Source organism: Chinchilla lanigera, unplaced genomic scaffold, assembly GCF_000276665.1.
Source record: "Chinchilla lanigera isolate Chin_1 unplaced genomic scaffold, ChiLan1.0 scaffold00137, whole genome shotgun sequence".
NCBI lineage: Eukaryota > Metazoa > Chordata > Mammalia > Rodentia > Chinchillidae > Chinchilla > Chinchilla lanigera.
Genome location: NW_004955538.1, coordinates 1361182 through 1373655, shown reverse-complemented (window position 1 = coordinate 1373655; position 12474 = coordinate 1361182). Strand labels below are relative to the sequence as shown.

Here is a 12474-nt window from a genome sequence, read left to right as displayed (position 1 = left end):
CCTTAGCACTGCTCCAAGGTATTACAGGGGCTTTGTTGTTTTTCGTGGCACTGCAGACGGAAACAGGGCCTTGCGAAGCCCAGGCGAGCGGCCTTCCACTGCGCTGCCGCCCCGGGCAAGGGCGCGTTTATAGATCTCGCCTCTCGGCTCCAGACGCTAGGCAGGCTCTGTGAAGGCAAGGATCCCTGCCCTCCTAGCTAAGGCGGGCAGCGCTTCTCTTTGGGCCCCGGCCCCTCTCTCCCCTCCTGCTTCCTCTCCGCGGCACCTCTTTGCTGGCCCTGGCCCTGGCGCCAGGAGCTTAGGACGCCCGGCAGCGCTGCCGCGGAAGACCGCAGCCCGCGGAGCACAGGGTCGGCTGTCCAGGGCCAGCACAGCTCGGGCAGGAAACGGGTTCGCTGTGCCCGGAGGGCGCCGCCCTGGCTTCCCGAGGCAGGGCTCCCGGGCAGGGGGACCCCACCCCGAGTCAGCGTTTCTACCCCGACGGGGTGGGACGCCGCGCGGCGCATTCCTCGGCAGCGCCCGAGCCGCCCCGGCCTCCCTCTGGAGCACCGCGACTCCTCCAAAGTCGGGTTTCTCCCCGAACCACCGGCTTCAGCACGGACCCGGGTCTGCGCTGTCACATGACCCGCAGCCGGGCCACGTGCCCCCTCGAACCAATCCCCACGGCTGGCAAGAAGAGGCGTCGCGATTGGTGCACTCCCGCCAGGAGGACGCAGACTCTGAGAGGGGAACGCGCCTTCGCCCCGAGATTCCCGTGCGTCCCACTCTCTCGCGATACTCGAGTGAGAGTCGGTGCCTCTGAGCTCCACAATGCACCGGGCGGGGGTGGAGCGCTCCGAAATTGGCTGGGCGCGCCCCTTACGTCATCTTTCTGAGCCCGCGCAGGGTTTGGGCCCCTTGGTATCTGGGGTGTTGTGTTTGGCTCCCAGTTTTCTGGGGAGTCGGACAAATTTCCTAACCTGAGTCCCGGTTATTTCCCGTCGTTGCCTTCTTCTGCATCTGAGTCCTCTTCTTCAAGCCGCGGCTCCTGGTAGCCCGGCCTGGCTTCGGGCGTCCCAACGGGACGAGGCGTACGGAAGCCGGGCGGGAGCGCCCCCCGGTTGCGCGCAGCGTGGGGGCCGCGTGGGCTCCCGTGCTCGGGCTGTGGGCGGGGTGTGCGCGTGTCCATCCCGGGCCCTGCGCTGAGGACCCGCATGGCCGCGCTTGGGCGGCCCGGCCCGGCCAGGTGCTTGCACCGCGGAAACAGATACGCTAAATTCATATTCTCTACACGTCTCGATCTTTTCCTACAAGAATACTAGCGGCTTCCTGCGCAGAACCTTGTTGTTTTCCTTTTTTTCTTCCTGCTGTGGGTTGAACGTAGGGCCTCCCACATGCTAGGCACGTGCTGTACGACTGAGCTACAGCCCCAGCCTATTAACACACCTTTTTTGAGACCGAGCCTTGGTCAGTTCCCCAGGCTGCCTTGACCTCGGGATCCTCCTGCCTCAGGCTCCTGCGTAGCTAGGGTTGCGGGTGTGTGCCGCTGTGCCTGTCTACGCACTTGCTCCGATTCCTCCGACGGAGATCGTGCGTCTCTGAGCGTGTTTCTCCTTACTACTTAGCAGACGCTGACGGTGAGCACAGCGTCGGACTCCGATGAAGATGGTGAAAAGATAGTCGAGGCACTGTTTCCGCAGAGCTCACGGCCTAGCGGGGGAGGCAGGCTGGCGATGAGGCAGAAGCCACAAGCACTACTGCAGGATCCTGGTTTGAGACTCTTAAGATGAGCAGCCAGGAGCCAGGTTAGCGCAAGTAGTGCTGGAGGGCTCACGGGTGAGGTGGAGCCTGTGACGGAGAAGAGCCGCCCCCCATTCCTCCCACCCCTCGGGAGGACGGCAGAAGAGGACACAAGGCCTGTGCCGGGATGGGTTGCCACGTGGGGTTGTGGACTGAGAAGATGCGTGTTTTTGGAAGATCTCTCAGGCTGGCACGGTCCTGTCCGGTGCAAGAAAAAGAGTGGAGTAAAATACTGAAGGTGTTTGGGCTTTTCTGGGCCCACTTTGCCTTTTGGTGAAGGGTGGGAACGGCAGTCACCTTTAAGGTCTTTGTATCTCTGATTTAAATTTAGTAACACTTCACGTAGGTGAGAATGTGCACGTGGTTAAACTGTCCGCGTATTACAGAGGCAACACCTGAGGCCCTCGAGCGGGCTGCCCTGCCCAAGGTCGGACAGGCAAAGGCCTGAATCTGTGAGCTGACAATCTTAAGGCTGGGTGAGGTGCCATACAGCTGTAACCCCAGCTATTCAAGAGGCTTGAATCTCAAGTTCAAGGCCAGCCTGGGCAGCTTAGATCCAGCTCAGTAAGAAAGATGAGCATAGCGGGGAGACACGAGCAAGTGGGAGAAGGGAGGAACTCCATATAGTCACTGGAGAGAAAGATGGCCAGGGAGAATGAGGCCTGGAACCTGCCCATGTCAGGATAGTATTTATGACTTACTGAGCTGGATCTAAGTTGCCCAGGCTGGCCTTGAACTTGGAATTCAAGCCTCTTGAATAGCTGGGGTTACAGCTGTATGGCACCTCACCCAGCTTTAAGATTGCCAGTTTACAGATTCAGGCCTTTGCCTGGCTGTGTGACCTTGGGCAGGGCAGCCCGCTCGAGGGTCTCAGGTGTTGCCTCTGTAATATGTGGACAGTAGTAATAACGCTAAGTGATGCTGTCTTTGGATTTTAGGGGATACCAGAGTCAGGGAACAGCCCTGGAAATAAAAACAGGCATTTGCTTAAATAATCTCCAGAAAAATACACAAACTGGTTCTGCCTCTGCAATGAGGCTGGCTGGTATCAGTGTTGGGGGAACTACAGGATTAGAAGAAAAATACTTTTTAGCTGGCCGTGGTGGCTCACACCTGTAATCCCAGTACTCAGGAGGCTGAGGCAGGAGGATTGCTGTGAGTTTGAGACCAGCCTCTGCTACAAAGTGAGTTCAAGGCCAGCCTGAAGTGTATAGTGAAACCCTGTCTCAGACAAAACAAAAAAACTCTTTAAATTGGTTGTTCTTTTAAAATTTTGAGCAACATGGTAAGCCAGAGAAAGCTGTCAGGCCTTCCTACTGTTACAGTGGTCACAACTGGCCACATGTGAGCTTGCACTGTGAGCGCATATAGTTTCAGTGCATTCTCCATTTGAAAAAACTTCTAATAGGTGAAGCCATAAAACAGGCTAATCTGAAGCTTGCAGCTCAGTGAATTCTCATGTATGAGTAAATCCATAATGCATTTTCCCAGCAGATGAGAAATGTCCATAGTAACAGCTAATACACCATCATGTTCCAGGCACTGTTGAGACAGGGACCTCCATGGAGGGCAGTGGTGGGATGGAAAAATAAACCCTGGGACACATGGCCTGCATTTCCCTGTGTACAGGTCATGTCCAGCAGACTCAACATGAGATACTGATAGAACACAGAAGCAGAATGTTCACGTGAACTGAAAAGCTACCAAGGAAGACCGAAGCAAGCCCCTAGCTTCACTCGCTCTCAGCTTGAAGATCACTCACCTGGCAGTCACAGCCAGGCACTACATCGCGAGTTTACTGCTAGCCTTGTTAGATAGCACCTCTATCGTGTGGGTTATGGGAACAGTTGCCTGGGTTACCGCCTAGGGACCAGACCGCCGCTTTTGCTGCTAACATTGACTCTTCTCTTGGGCCTACAGAAACGCAATGGGTGATGAAAATGGGATAAAAGGCATCTGTTTCTTCTTACTGTGTCCACCTCTGGGTCAGACACTACTCAGCCCTGCACCTAGACACGCTGATCATTTAGAAGCGTTCCTTCTTACGTCTGTAATGCAGGCTTCAGCTGGCCTGTTGCCCACTGGAGCTGCTATGTTTGATTTTTCTCCCAGCCTTCAATGTCAGGAGCTCCTAAAGTCCAAGTATTTGGCACCTCTCAGCCCCATCACAGGCCACACCACAGGGGGGAAATTTTGTGTGGATGATGGCACCAGCTACAGGAAGAGTCCACGCCTGTAAGTCAAGTTGGCTGTGACCACCAGCGGTCCACGTCTGTTACAAGAAGAAACATCTTTTGGAACTGTGCCCCTGGCCAGTGGAAGTCACCGGGCCATGCTAGCAAACCGAGAGAAACCTTCGCTCTGTGCTCCGAGCAGCACCTACTGAGCCTTTCGACCAGATGCTGACCCCCTTCAACCAGCGCTCCAGTGCGGCAGAAGCTGCCCTTCCCCGGGGATGTTCTGCTTGTGCAGAGAGCACACACAGACGTGTGGTATTTGGCCCAGTCTTGTGTCTGCATCTGGGTAAGAAGATCCTGCCATCCAGGACGACTTCTCACTCTGCTTTTTACATAGCCTTTTCCTTCTCAAGGGTCACACAGTGTTGCACTCTGTGGAGTGTCAAAGATAAACAGCTGGGCATTAAAGTGGTGGAAACCTTTTATTAAGTAATTCCTGACAAACTCTGCTCTGATCCACAGAATCAGACTGTTGACCGAGCACTTCAGTGGGAGGCGATGTGGGGTTTCCAAGTGACAGTGGCAGAGTTGGTCGGTCTCAAAGTGATGAGGCCAGCTGTGCCTGCCAGCTGCATGACGAAAGCGAGGACTCTGTCCTCCCAGAGATTTCTAGGGGAAGACATTTCAAAGGAATGGCCTTCAGGTCTTTGAGAAACACACCCCTGAGTTGTAGGAGACAGGTACATATCTCAAAGACAAGAAAGATTCCTTAGTAAATGCCCAGAGATTAGGGGCCTATCACTGGTGTCACAGTCCATTTTCTGTGGTTATAACCGAATGCCACAGATTGGGTAAGGTATAAAGAACAGAAGTTTAGTCAGGTGTGTTGGCATCGGCCTGTCATCTGAGCTACTTGGAAGGCTGAGGCAGGAGGATTACAAGTTTGGGGCCAGCCTTGGCAACTCAGCAAGACCTTCTCTCAAAAAGTAAAATAAAAAGAGCTGGTGATGTAGCTGAACACTTCCTGGGTTAAATTCCAATGAACCTCTCCCCACCAAAGTAGAGGTTTATCTAGCACCCAGTTCTGGAGGCCAGGAAGTCTGAGAGCAGGGTGCTGGCATCTGGTTGGCCTCCTGTAAAGGCCTTCCTGCTGGGTCACGGAGTCCTGGGGCGGCAGAGGGCACCTTGCGGTGAGACAGAGCGATATGGCCTGCAGGAGAGATCAGCTTTACAATAAGCCACTCGTGTGGCAGTGCAGAGGCCCACAGATGGCTTGGTTCACTCGCAGGGACAGCACCCTCAGGACCCAGGCGGGACCACAGTGGCGCCTCACAAATGCTCATCACAGCTTTCAGCGCGTGGACTGCGGGAGACACGGCCTAGCCGCCACGTCACGTTGTCTAAACAAGCAGTAAGTTCTTCAGTATTTTAATGGACACGGCTGCGAGCTGCTGGAAGCTGCGCTGGGGCGCTGGTCATCTCTCACCTAGCTCGGGGGTTCAGCAGGTCTTGGGATACACTCTGTTTAGTTCCTCTGTGGTTCCCACCTTCTTTCAGTATGGAGAATGGTGCTACTGTGAGCAGTCTCGGGCTTCCGGCTGTCATTCCCCCGTGCAAATGCTGCTGCTGGCTAAATTCTTAGAAGCAGGATTATGGAGGCAAAAACTGACATCTGAAAGACTTTCAATACTTCACACTTGGAAGATTACCCAACTGCCCTTCCAAGTGGCCAGACACGTCTCAAAGCCCCCTGATGACAAATGGAAATGCTCTGTTCCTGTCCTCCCCTCTGCGGCTGCATCTTTCTTGTCCCCCCCTGGTTCCTCGGAGCCTGCTTCTCCATGTGAAGCCGGGCAAGGAGAGTTAGAATAACGGGTGCTGTCTGCCGAGCTCCTCTCTCTGCTTTGCGTGATCCTCTCTTTAATCCTCCAGCACCTACAAGGCAGGACTCCTCATCCCTCTTCTGCTGAGGTGAGGATGGAGCTGGAATTGCGACTCTGGTCTCTCTGGCTCCCAGCAGCCCTCTGCCTGGAGCCGCCTTTGGAGGCTGAGCGCCATGCTGAGAGCTGTAGGGACGCCTACCCTGAGCGGGTGGGACGGCACTGTCACAGCGCTGCTGAGCACTGTGCTAACTGCCTGTTTGATGTCTTCACAGCTCAGAGGGCTGCTCTCCCACGGGGGGCCTGTCGCGGAAGAAGGCTTTCCTTCCTCCTTTAGGGACAGAAATGTCAGCTACTTCCCAGGGACTCCAGACCGCAGGCCACAGCCTCCCACAGAGGGCAGTGCAGGGAGGGTGGCGGCACTCACGGAAGCTTAGAGAAAATGTGTCCTGTGGGAAGGGGCGCACAGGTGGTGGGAGGCCCCGGGCCCTCTGGACCTGCCGGGTGCCCACAGAGAAGTCTGCTATTGCTTTCGCTTTAAACTCAAGACGAAAGCCCGGCCTGTGCCCTGTGCGTTCTGCCCTGGGCACCTTTTCCCTTTGACTTTTTTTTTTTTTTTTGGTTTTTTGGTTTTTCTCTGGTACCGGGAACCGAACTCACGACCTTGCGCTTGCCAGGCAGGCGCTTTGCCGCTGAGCTAAATCCCCAGCCTCCCTTTGACTTTAATGTGTCCGTTCTGTGTCATAAGCTGCAACCACGAGTGGCAACAGCTTCCCTCACCTTGGCAGGTCCGAGCCCCGCCCCGAGGGAGGCTGGAGACTGCCGGAACCTTTCTACAGCCCCCGTCTCCTCTGCACGCCCCGGAGTAGCTGCTCCTGTCTGCCCCGAGTGCTGGTGTGACACCAAGCTGCCTCGGGGCCTCAGCGACTATTTCCTTTTACAGGGCGGCCTCGTATACTTTTACATGGGCAGCATGGGGGCTGGAGCCCAGGGCCGCGTACATGCTGCGCGAGCGCTCTGGTGCTCGACCACGGAAGCCCGCCCTCATCCTGGTCTTTTTGAAACCCAACGTGCAACCTCTAGATTTCCTTGCAGTGAAAAGCACCACGGAGTCATCTGGATTTTGATGACCCGGAAGAAAAGGGCCTGAGGTAACTCGGCAGTGACACTTGCACACACAACTACACAGCTCAGCGCAAGCCCAGCCGCTCAGCGCGGGACCGAGCGGGGTGCACACGTGGGCAGCCGGGCGCCCTTAAACCTGCAACTAATGCGAGGCAGTCTTCAACCCGGTGTGTTCTGGACGGACATGAACTCTGCTGAGGCGATCTAAGAGTGAGGCAGGACGCGAAGGGCCCCTGCTCGCCCCCCCGAGCTCTGCCCTTAGGGAGTGCAGGGGTCAGAGGGCTTCCCCAGACCCCACTTAGCCCCCAGCCTTCCGGTCCTTCCTCCATCACTCTGCGCCAGCGTCCACCCCAAGTATCTGCTGCTGGCTGCTTGCAGGAATTGAGAGGCTGGGTCAGAGGGCTCCTGGGTTGACCAGTACTGGGCTAGACTTCCTCCTCCAGGGACACGCACGCCTGTGCTCAGCTCGGCTTGTGCTTCACCGTATGTGTAGTTTCCCCAAGAGCAAAGCAGGGCGGCCTGACCCTGGACCTGCCTCTTCGCACAAAGTTCTGTGGGGTCTTTTTACCAAAGCAGAGCGACAGCAGCCCAAGGGCACAGGCAGAGGGGGGACATTGGGCTCTGAGCCGGTCTGGGCCCCTCTCCCCACCTCCAGCATTGTCCACTTCCCTAAAACCAAGCCGAGCCAAACCGACCACATGAAGTTAAATTTAGTGGACTCCAGACATTTTTTTCTGGCAAATCTTCTGTAAAACCATATATAGTAAGCAAGCCAAATTTCTGATAGTTTTTTTAGGTTTATTATCAGTAACATGAACTTAAGAGAACAAAGGCTGATGCTGAGGTTTGGAAACAGAGGTTTCCAAACTGTTGAAGTTCGGTGTGAGTGCTTTTTTTTCTTTTGTTTTGTGGTCTGTCTTTTTGAGATGGTCTTGCTATGCAGTTCAGGCTGGCCTTGAACTCACTTTGTAGCCCAGGCTGGCCTCGAACTTGCAGCGATCCTCCTGCCTCAGCCTCTTGAATGCTGGGATTACTGTTGTGGGGCACATGTCTGGCCTGGCATGAGCGTTGTTTTAAAAAGTTAAAATATAAAATTACATTTCTTTCAAACAACAGCTTTGGAGCACAAGGGAGTGCTGCCGGGCTGGGTGACGCTGTGGCTCTCCGGGCTCTAGAGGTCACGTGTGGCGCCCACAGGCCTGCATCTGCGGCCACTCGTGACTCAGGACTCCCCAAGGTGCGGCGCAGCGAGCCCCTGCGCGTCTCTCCCCTCGGCTGCCTGCTCGCCTGGCCTCGCCTGTGCTTTCCGTCTCCTGGGTGGCGGGGGGCTTGCGTCTGGGTCCTGCTGCCCAGGTCCAGCCCTTGGCCGGTGCCTCAGACTCCTCGCCTGCGAATGAGCAGCGGCAGCTGCCCAGGTGACCCGGGGAAGGAAGCACACTGCCGAGGCTGGTGGCGCGGCCACAAAGACTGCAGAGGCCGGGTGGGGCTGCGTCAGCATCGTGGCTGACCCTCGGTGACAGCAGTTCTCCAGGGAGCATGAGGCAAAGCCAGGAGTTTGTTCCAGACTCTGGCTGCCCGGAGTGGGAAGCTGTGCTCTGCCCACCCGCCCCAGGGCTCCACGCCGTGGGAGGTTACTGCCCGCCAGGGTCCCCATCGCCGGAGAGGACACAGCACGCCCGGGGCAGCACGCCCATCTGTGGAGGGGATCCAAGTCGCTGCCTCACACCCGGCCGCCTCTGGCCAGCAGCCTGCTCCCGGCAGCCGGGCAGCCATGGCTCTCCAGTGTCCTCACCCGGTCACCAAGGCGCCCCACACAGAGCCAGGGACGCCCCGGCCTCACTGCCGGGTCAGCCTGCACCCAGCAACCCCCCCGGAGCAGCGGAGCGAGGGCCAGGCGACAGGGAGCCCCAGCCGCGCCCCTGCCTGTGCGTCAGGCACAACTGAAGGAGGGAGTGAGGCATCCCGTGGTGACGTTCGGAAGTGTCCCTTGATCCCAGGCCTGATTCATGGGCTTCAGTAGACCGGCCCATGAGGATAATGAGCTCTCAGTTAAGGAGGAAGGTTGGCCAGGACCCTAAATTCACATTCTCAGTAATTCTGCTCTATTTCCAAGGCTTTATTTATTTATTTATTTGGTTTTTGTTTTCTGGAACTGGGAATTGAACTCATGACCTCGCGCTTGCCAGGCAGGCGCTGTGCCGCTGAGCTAAATCCCCAGCCCCTCCATGGCTTTAAAATCTGTCTTTATGAATTTCTTAAAAAAAAAAAAATCATAATTAGAACTCACATTAATTCAATTTCTATAAATTGTATCTTGAATCACATTTGCTTCCTCAAAAAAACAAGAGGTGCCTATAAAAAGTTGCTCTAGCTCTTCCCGTTAAAGAAATAAAAGCCGGCACTGCGCGGCGGGCTGCACGGGCTGCCTGCTTCCCGCCCTCCGGCCGAGGCCAGCACAGCCAGCTGGCCCCACGTCAGGGCTGAATTTAGTTTCATGAGGAGCAGTAAAATTCACATGTTCTTTATTTAGTCCATATAATACACTTTTTAAAAGAGGTTTTAAAAAATTAGATAAAAGAGCATATTAAATGGCAAGTGTATGAAGCTTCTCTTCATAAACAATGTCAAAACAAAAAGTTCTGAATTACAAAATGTTAAAAAATATGTTGGTACTTAACATTTCACTAAAGCATAAAGTTACAGATATTTTCTAAAGAAAAATAATTGTGCCACTTCCCTATTTTTGCTGTTTCTATGAACTTTTTTATTCTGTACATAGGACATTTTGTACAAAATATGAAGTCTACATTTTTATTACTTATTACCATAAAACAAAGATACAATGTATGTACAATATTAAAAGGAAGCCATACTAAAGCCACACTAAAAAGACACTGGGAACTGTGACATTTCTGGTGTACAGATGCATTTGGAAAGAGTGAAGATGCCACGCAGGACTTTACGAAGAAAAACAGTCACCGGTTTATTTCAATGCAGTGCTGTTGGGATCAGCTTGGTACAGAGTAAACAGTGTCTCTCTATGATAATACGGAAGTCGAACAACCAGCACAGGAATCCGAGTCCTAAGGAAACTCTAATAGGCCAAAATAGTAAGTAATACTCTTGTCAAAGAAAATTAGTTTCTTTCAAAACTGTTTCTCCTTTTCCCTTATTGGTGAATGTTTGTCTTCAATAAAGAGCGGAAATAAAACCTAGACCGAAAGATGTTCTCACAGGTGGAGCGTTACACAGTTGCCCAGACACGGCCAGCTCGCTCTTCCGAGGGCGGAAGGGGTCTTCCCAGAAAGCCCCCTCCCCGACACACCGGACAGCCGGGTCAGGGGTATCGGAGACCCTACCAGCTAAGACGGAAGTTCAAACAATGGTATATCAAAATACAGAAGACGCTGCTTTGTACAATAAAAAGCACCCTTTTTCCCTCAAAAGGAGAAGGCATCTAGACATTTTTTAAATCATAGATTTCATAATGGTAAAACGGAGAGCTACTTGTCAAGTTTCTCAGGAAGTGTCCTTCTCACCAGTGGACTGACCGGTCCACTTCCGCTGGGCAATGCTTTCACTGAGTGCCTGCTCTTGCTCTCGCCACGGGCATCCCCTCCCCCGGGTGAGTTTCCTCCAAGGCACGAGGAAACAAGCGCGTTGTCGTCGCCAGTGCACGTGCGGGAGCCCCGGCGGCAGGCGCTGCGGCTGCACAAGGAGCAATGTCTGATTTTCACAATCTTTTCATGGATACCGAGACCACGAATAAAAACAGACTCTAGAGGAAGCCACGCTTTATCTCTTATGCATCAAGACATTTAACACTAAGTTATATATATGCCAGAGACGAAAGAAACTAGTCACTGTTTAGAAGAGCAGTACACATCTCAAGTAGCTTTCGAGCAGGATAAATAAGTCAAAATACTGGCCACCCTGAGAGAAACAAAGAGTAGACAAAGCACTAAGTGTAAAGGGTTTTCCCCTCGTGCTACTCCACCTAAAACGAAAGCTTAATCCATGCAAGAAGTCTGTGAGATATATAGCAGCATTTGAAGACCGATGAAACTCAGACACTGCTCTCCTTACGAGGTGGGCACTGTGCGCTCGCCCCCAGAATCCCGCGCCGCACCCCCCAGCTTCCTCGGTCGGCGCCCAGCGCCCGGCCCAGGGCCTGCACGGCTGTCTCTGCTACCTTACGCCCCAGCATCTGCGGTCTGCGTTAGGCCAAGAACCGGCTTAGCGCACAGTGCTCTTGCCCTAACCCTACAAGGTGTGGAATTCTCAGACTCTAATTCTCTTAATTTAGGAGTCTTGTTGCAGGGCAACAGCGTAAGTAGGTGAAAGTTGATTCTCGAATAAAAATATGAAACATAATTTTACAACTCCAATTCCAGTCAAGGTAGACAGAGAAAGCTTTTTAAAATAACTCCCTTCTCGGAGCTTACTCTTGGAATCCTGGTGCTGTACCGCAGACCTGGAAATATGGCTTTCGGTAGACGCAAGAGAAGCAGGACATGGCACACACACCACCAATCACAGTAAAGGACTCCTCGAGGGTACAGCGGTTGCTGATTGTCACGTCACTTCCCCAGAAGGCTGTGACAGTGTGAAAGCAAAGACCCATCTCTGTGAGATTAAAAAGCAGGCGTAACAATCATGTGGAAACAATTTCAAAGGTTGTAAAGTCTTAAAAAATAGGCAATACTTTTTAAAACTGTTCCTCTGATTTGAAAAACATTGATATTATCCTAGAATCACCTATTTTAAAGGATCACAACTTCCGTTTGGGTAGAACATGAAGGTGATGACGGGTGCTTTCCAGAGCTCTGACTCTGCGACGCTGTCTTACTCGGGCTGTGCTGAGGAGGGGAGGGCACGGTGAGAAGCCACCATTGTTTGAACTCCTAATCTGAGCTGAGACGGACACACGTTATTGCCTACAGAACGGGCTGGAGGAAGGCTGGACTCTGAGTGTAACGGATGGTATGGCACACACAGTATGGACTTTCTACAGAACCAGGAGAGCGCTGGCAGGCCCGGCCCCGCGCTCCGAGGCTAGCGCCCATCCTGCGAGGCCAGCTCGTCGGCTCTGCAGTGAGCTTCCAAGGCTTTCTTGGTGTGGGGGTCCTGAGGCAGCTCGGACTTGCGGCGCGCAAGAGGACGGTCCTTCTTCGGATCTTTCTGTGCCTGGAATTACAAATGCAATGGTGTTGGCTACCGACTAAACTATCTGAGCACCGAGCTCATTCTGAGCTAGAAGTCGGAGGCTCAGGCGGTGGACGGGCACCCCACACGCTAAGGCTTCAGGGGCTGCAGCCATCGGTGGGTTTCTCATCGTGGCCTTGCACCGGAATAGCTTGTCTACTAACACACCCCACTGACGAGTGTGAAGAGCTGTGAGTGCTGCTGGCTTGGCCTCTTGGTCTTCTCCAATGGGCGGAGTTTGCAGAATTCACCAGTTTTAGTAAACCCCACAAACACCTTCCTGCTTCCCACAGTGGTATCAAAGCTAC

The 12474-nt window shown here is 53.7% G+C and overlaps 1 protein-coding gene and 1 long non-coding RNA gene across 2 annotated transcripts in view; one reads left to right on the top strand and one right to left on the bottom strand.

The window, feature by feature from the left end:
* The first annotated feature begins 820 nt into the window (after positions 1-820).
* LOC106147275 lies at positions 821-4449 on the top strand. The gene is made up of 2 exons (XR_001232087.1): positions 821-1784; positions 3409-4449. It is a non-coding gene; the product is annotated as an uncharacterized LOC106147275 (long non-coding RNA).
* A 5250-nt stretch (positions 4450-9699) lies between these two features.
* The window catches only part of Ppp2r5c (protein phosphatase 2, regulatory subunit B', gamma), a gene marked incomplete at its 5' end in the record, with an annotated part of 130446 nt that continues 127671 nt past the window's right edge, over positions 9700-12474 (bottom strand). The window contains 1 exon segment of the mRNA XM_013507826.1: positions 9700-12148. Within this exon segment, the coding sequence (XP_013363280.1) occupies positions 12017-12148 (132 nt within the window).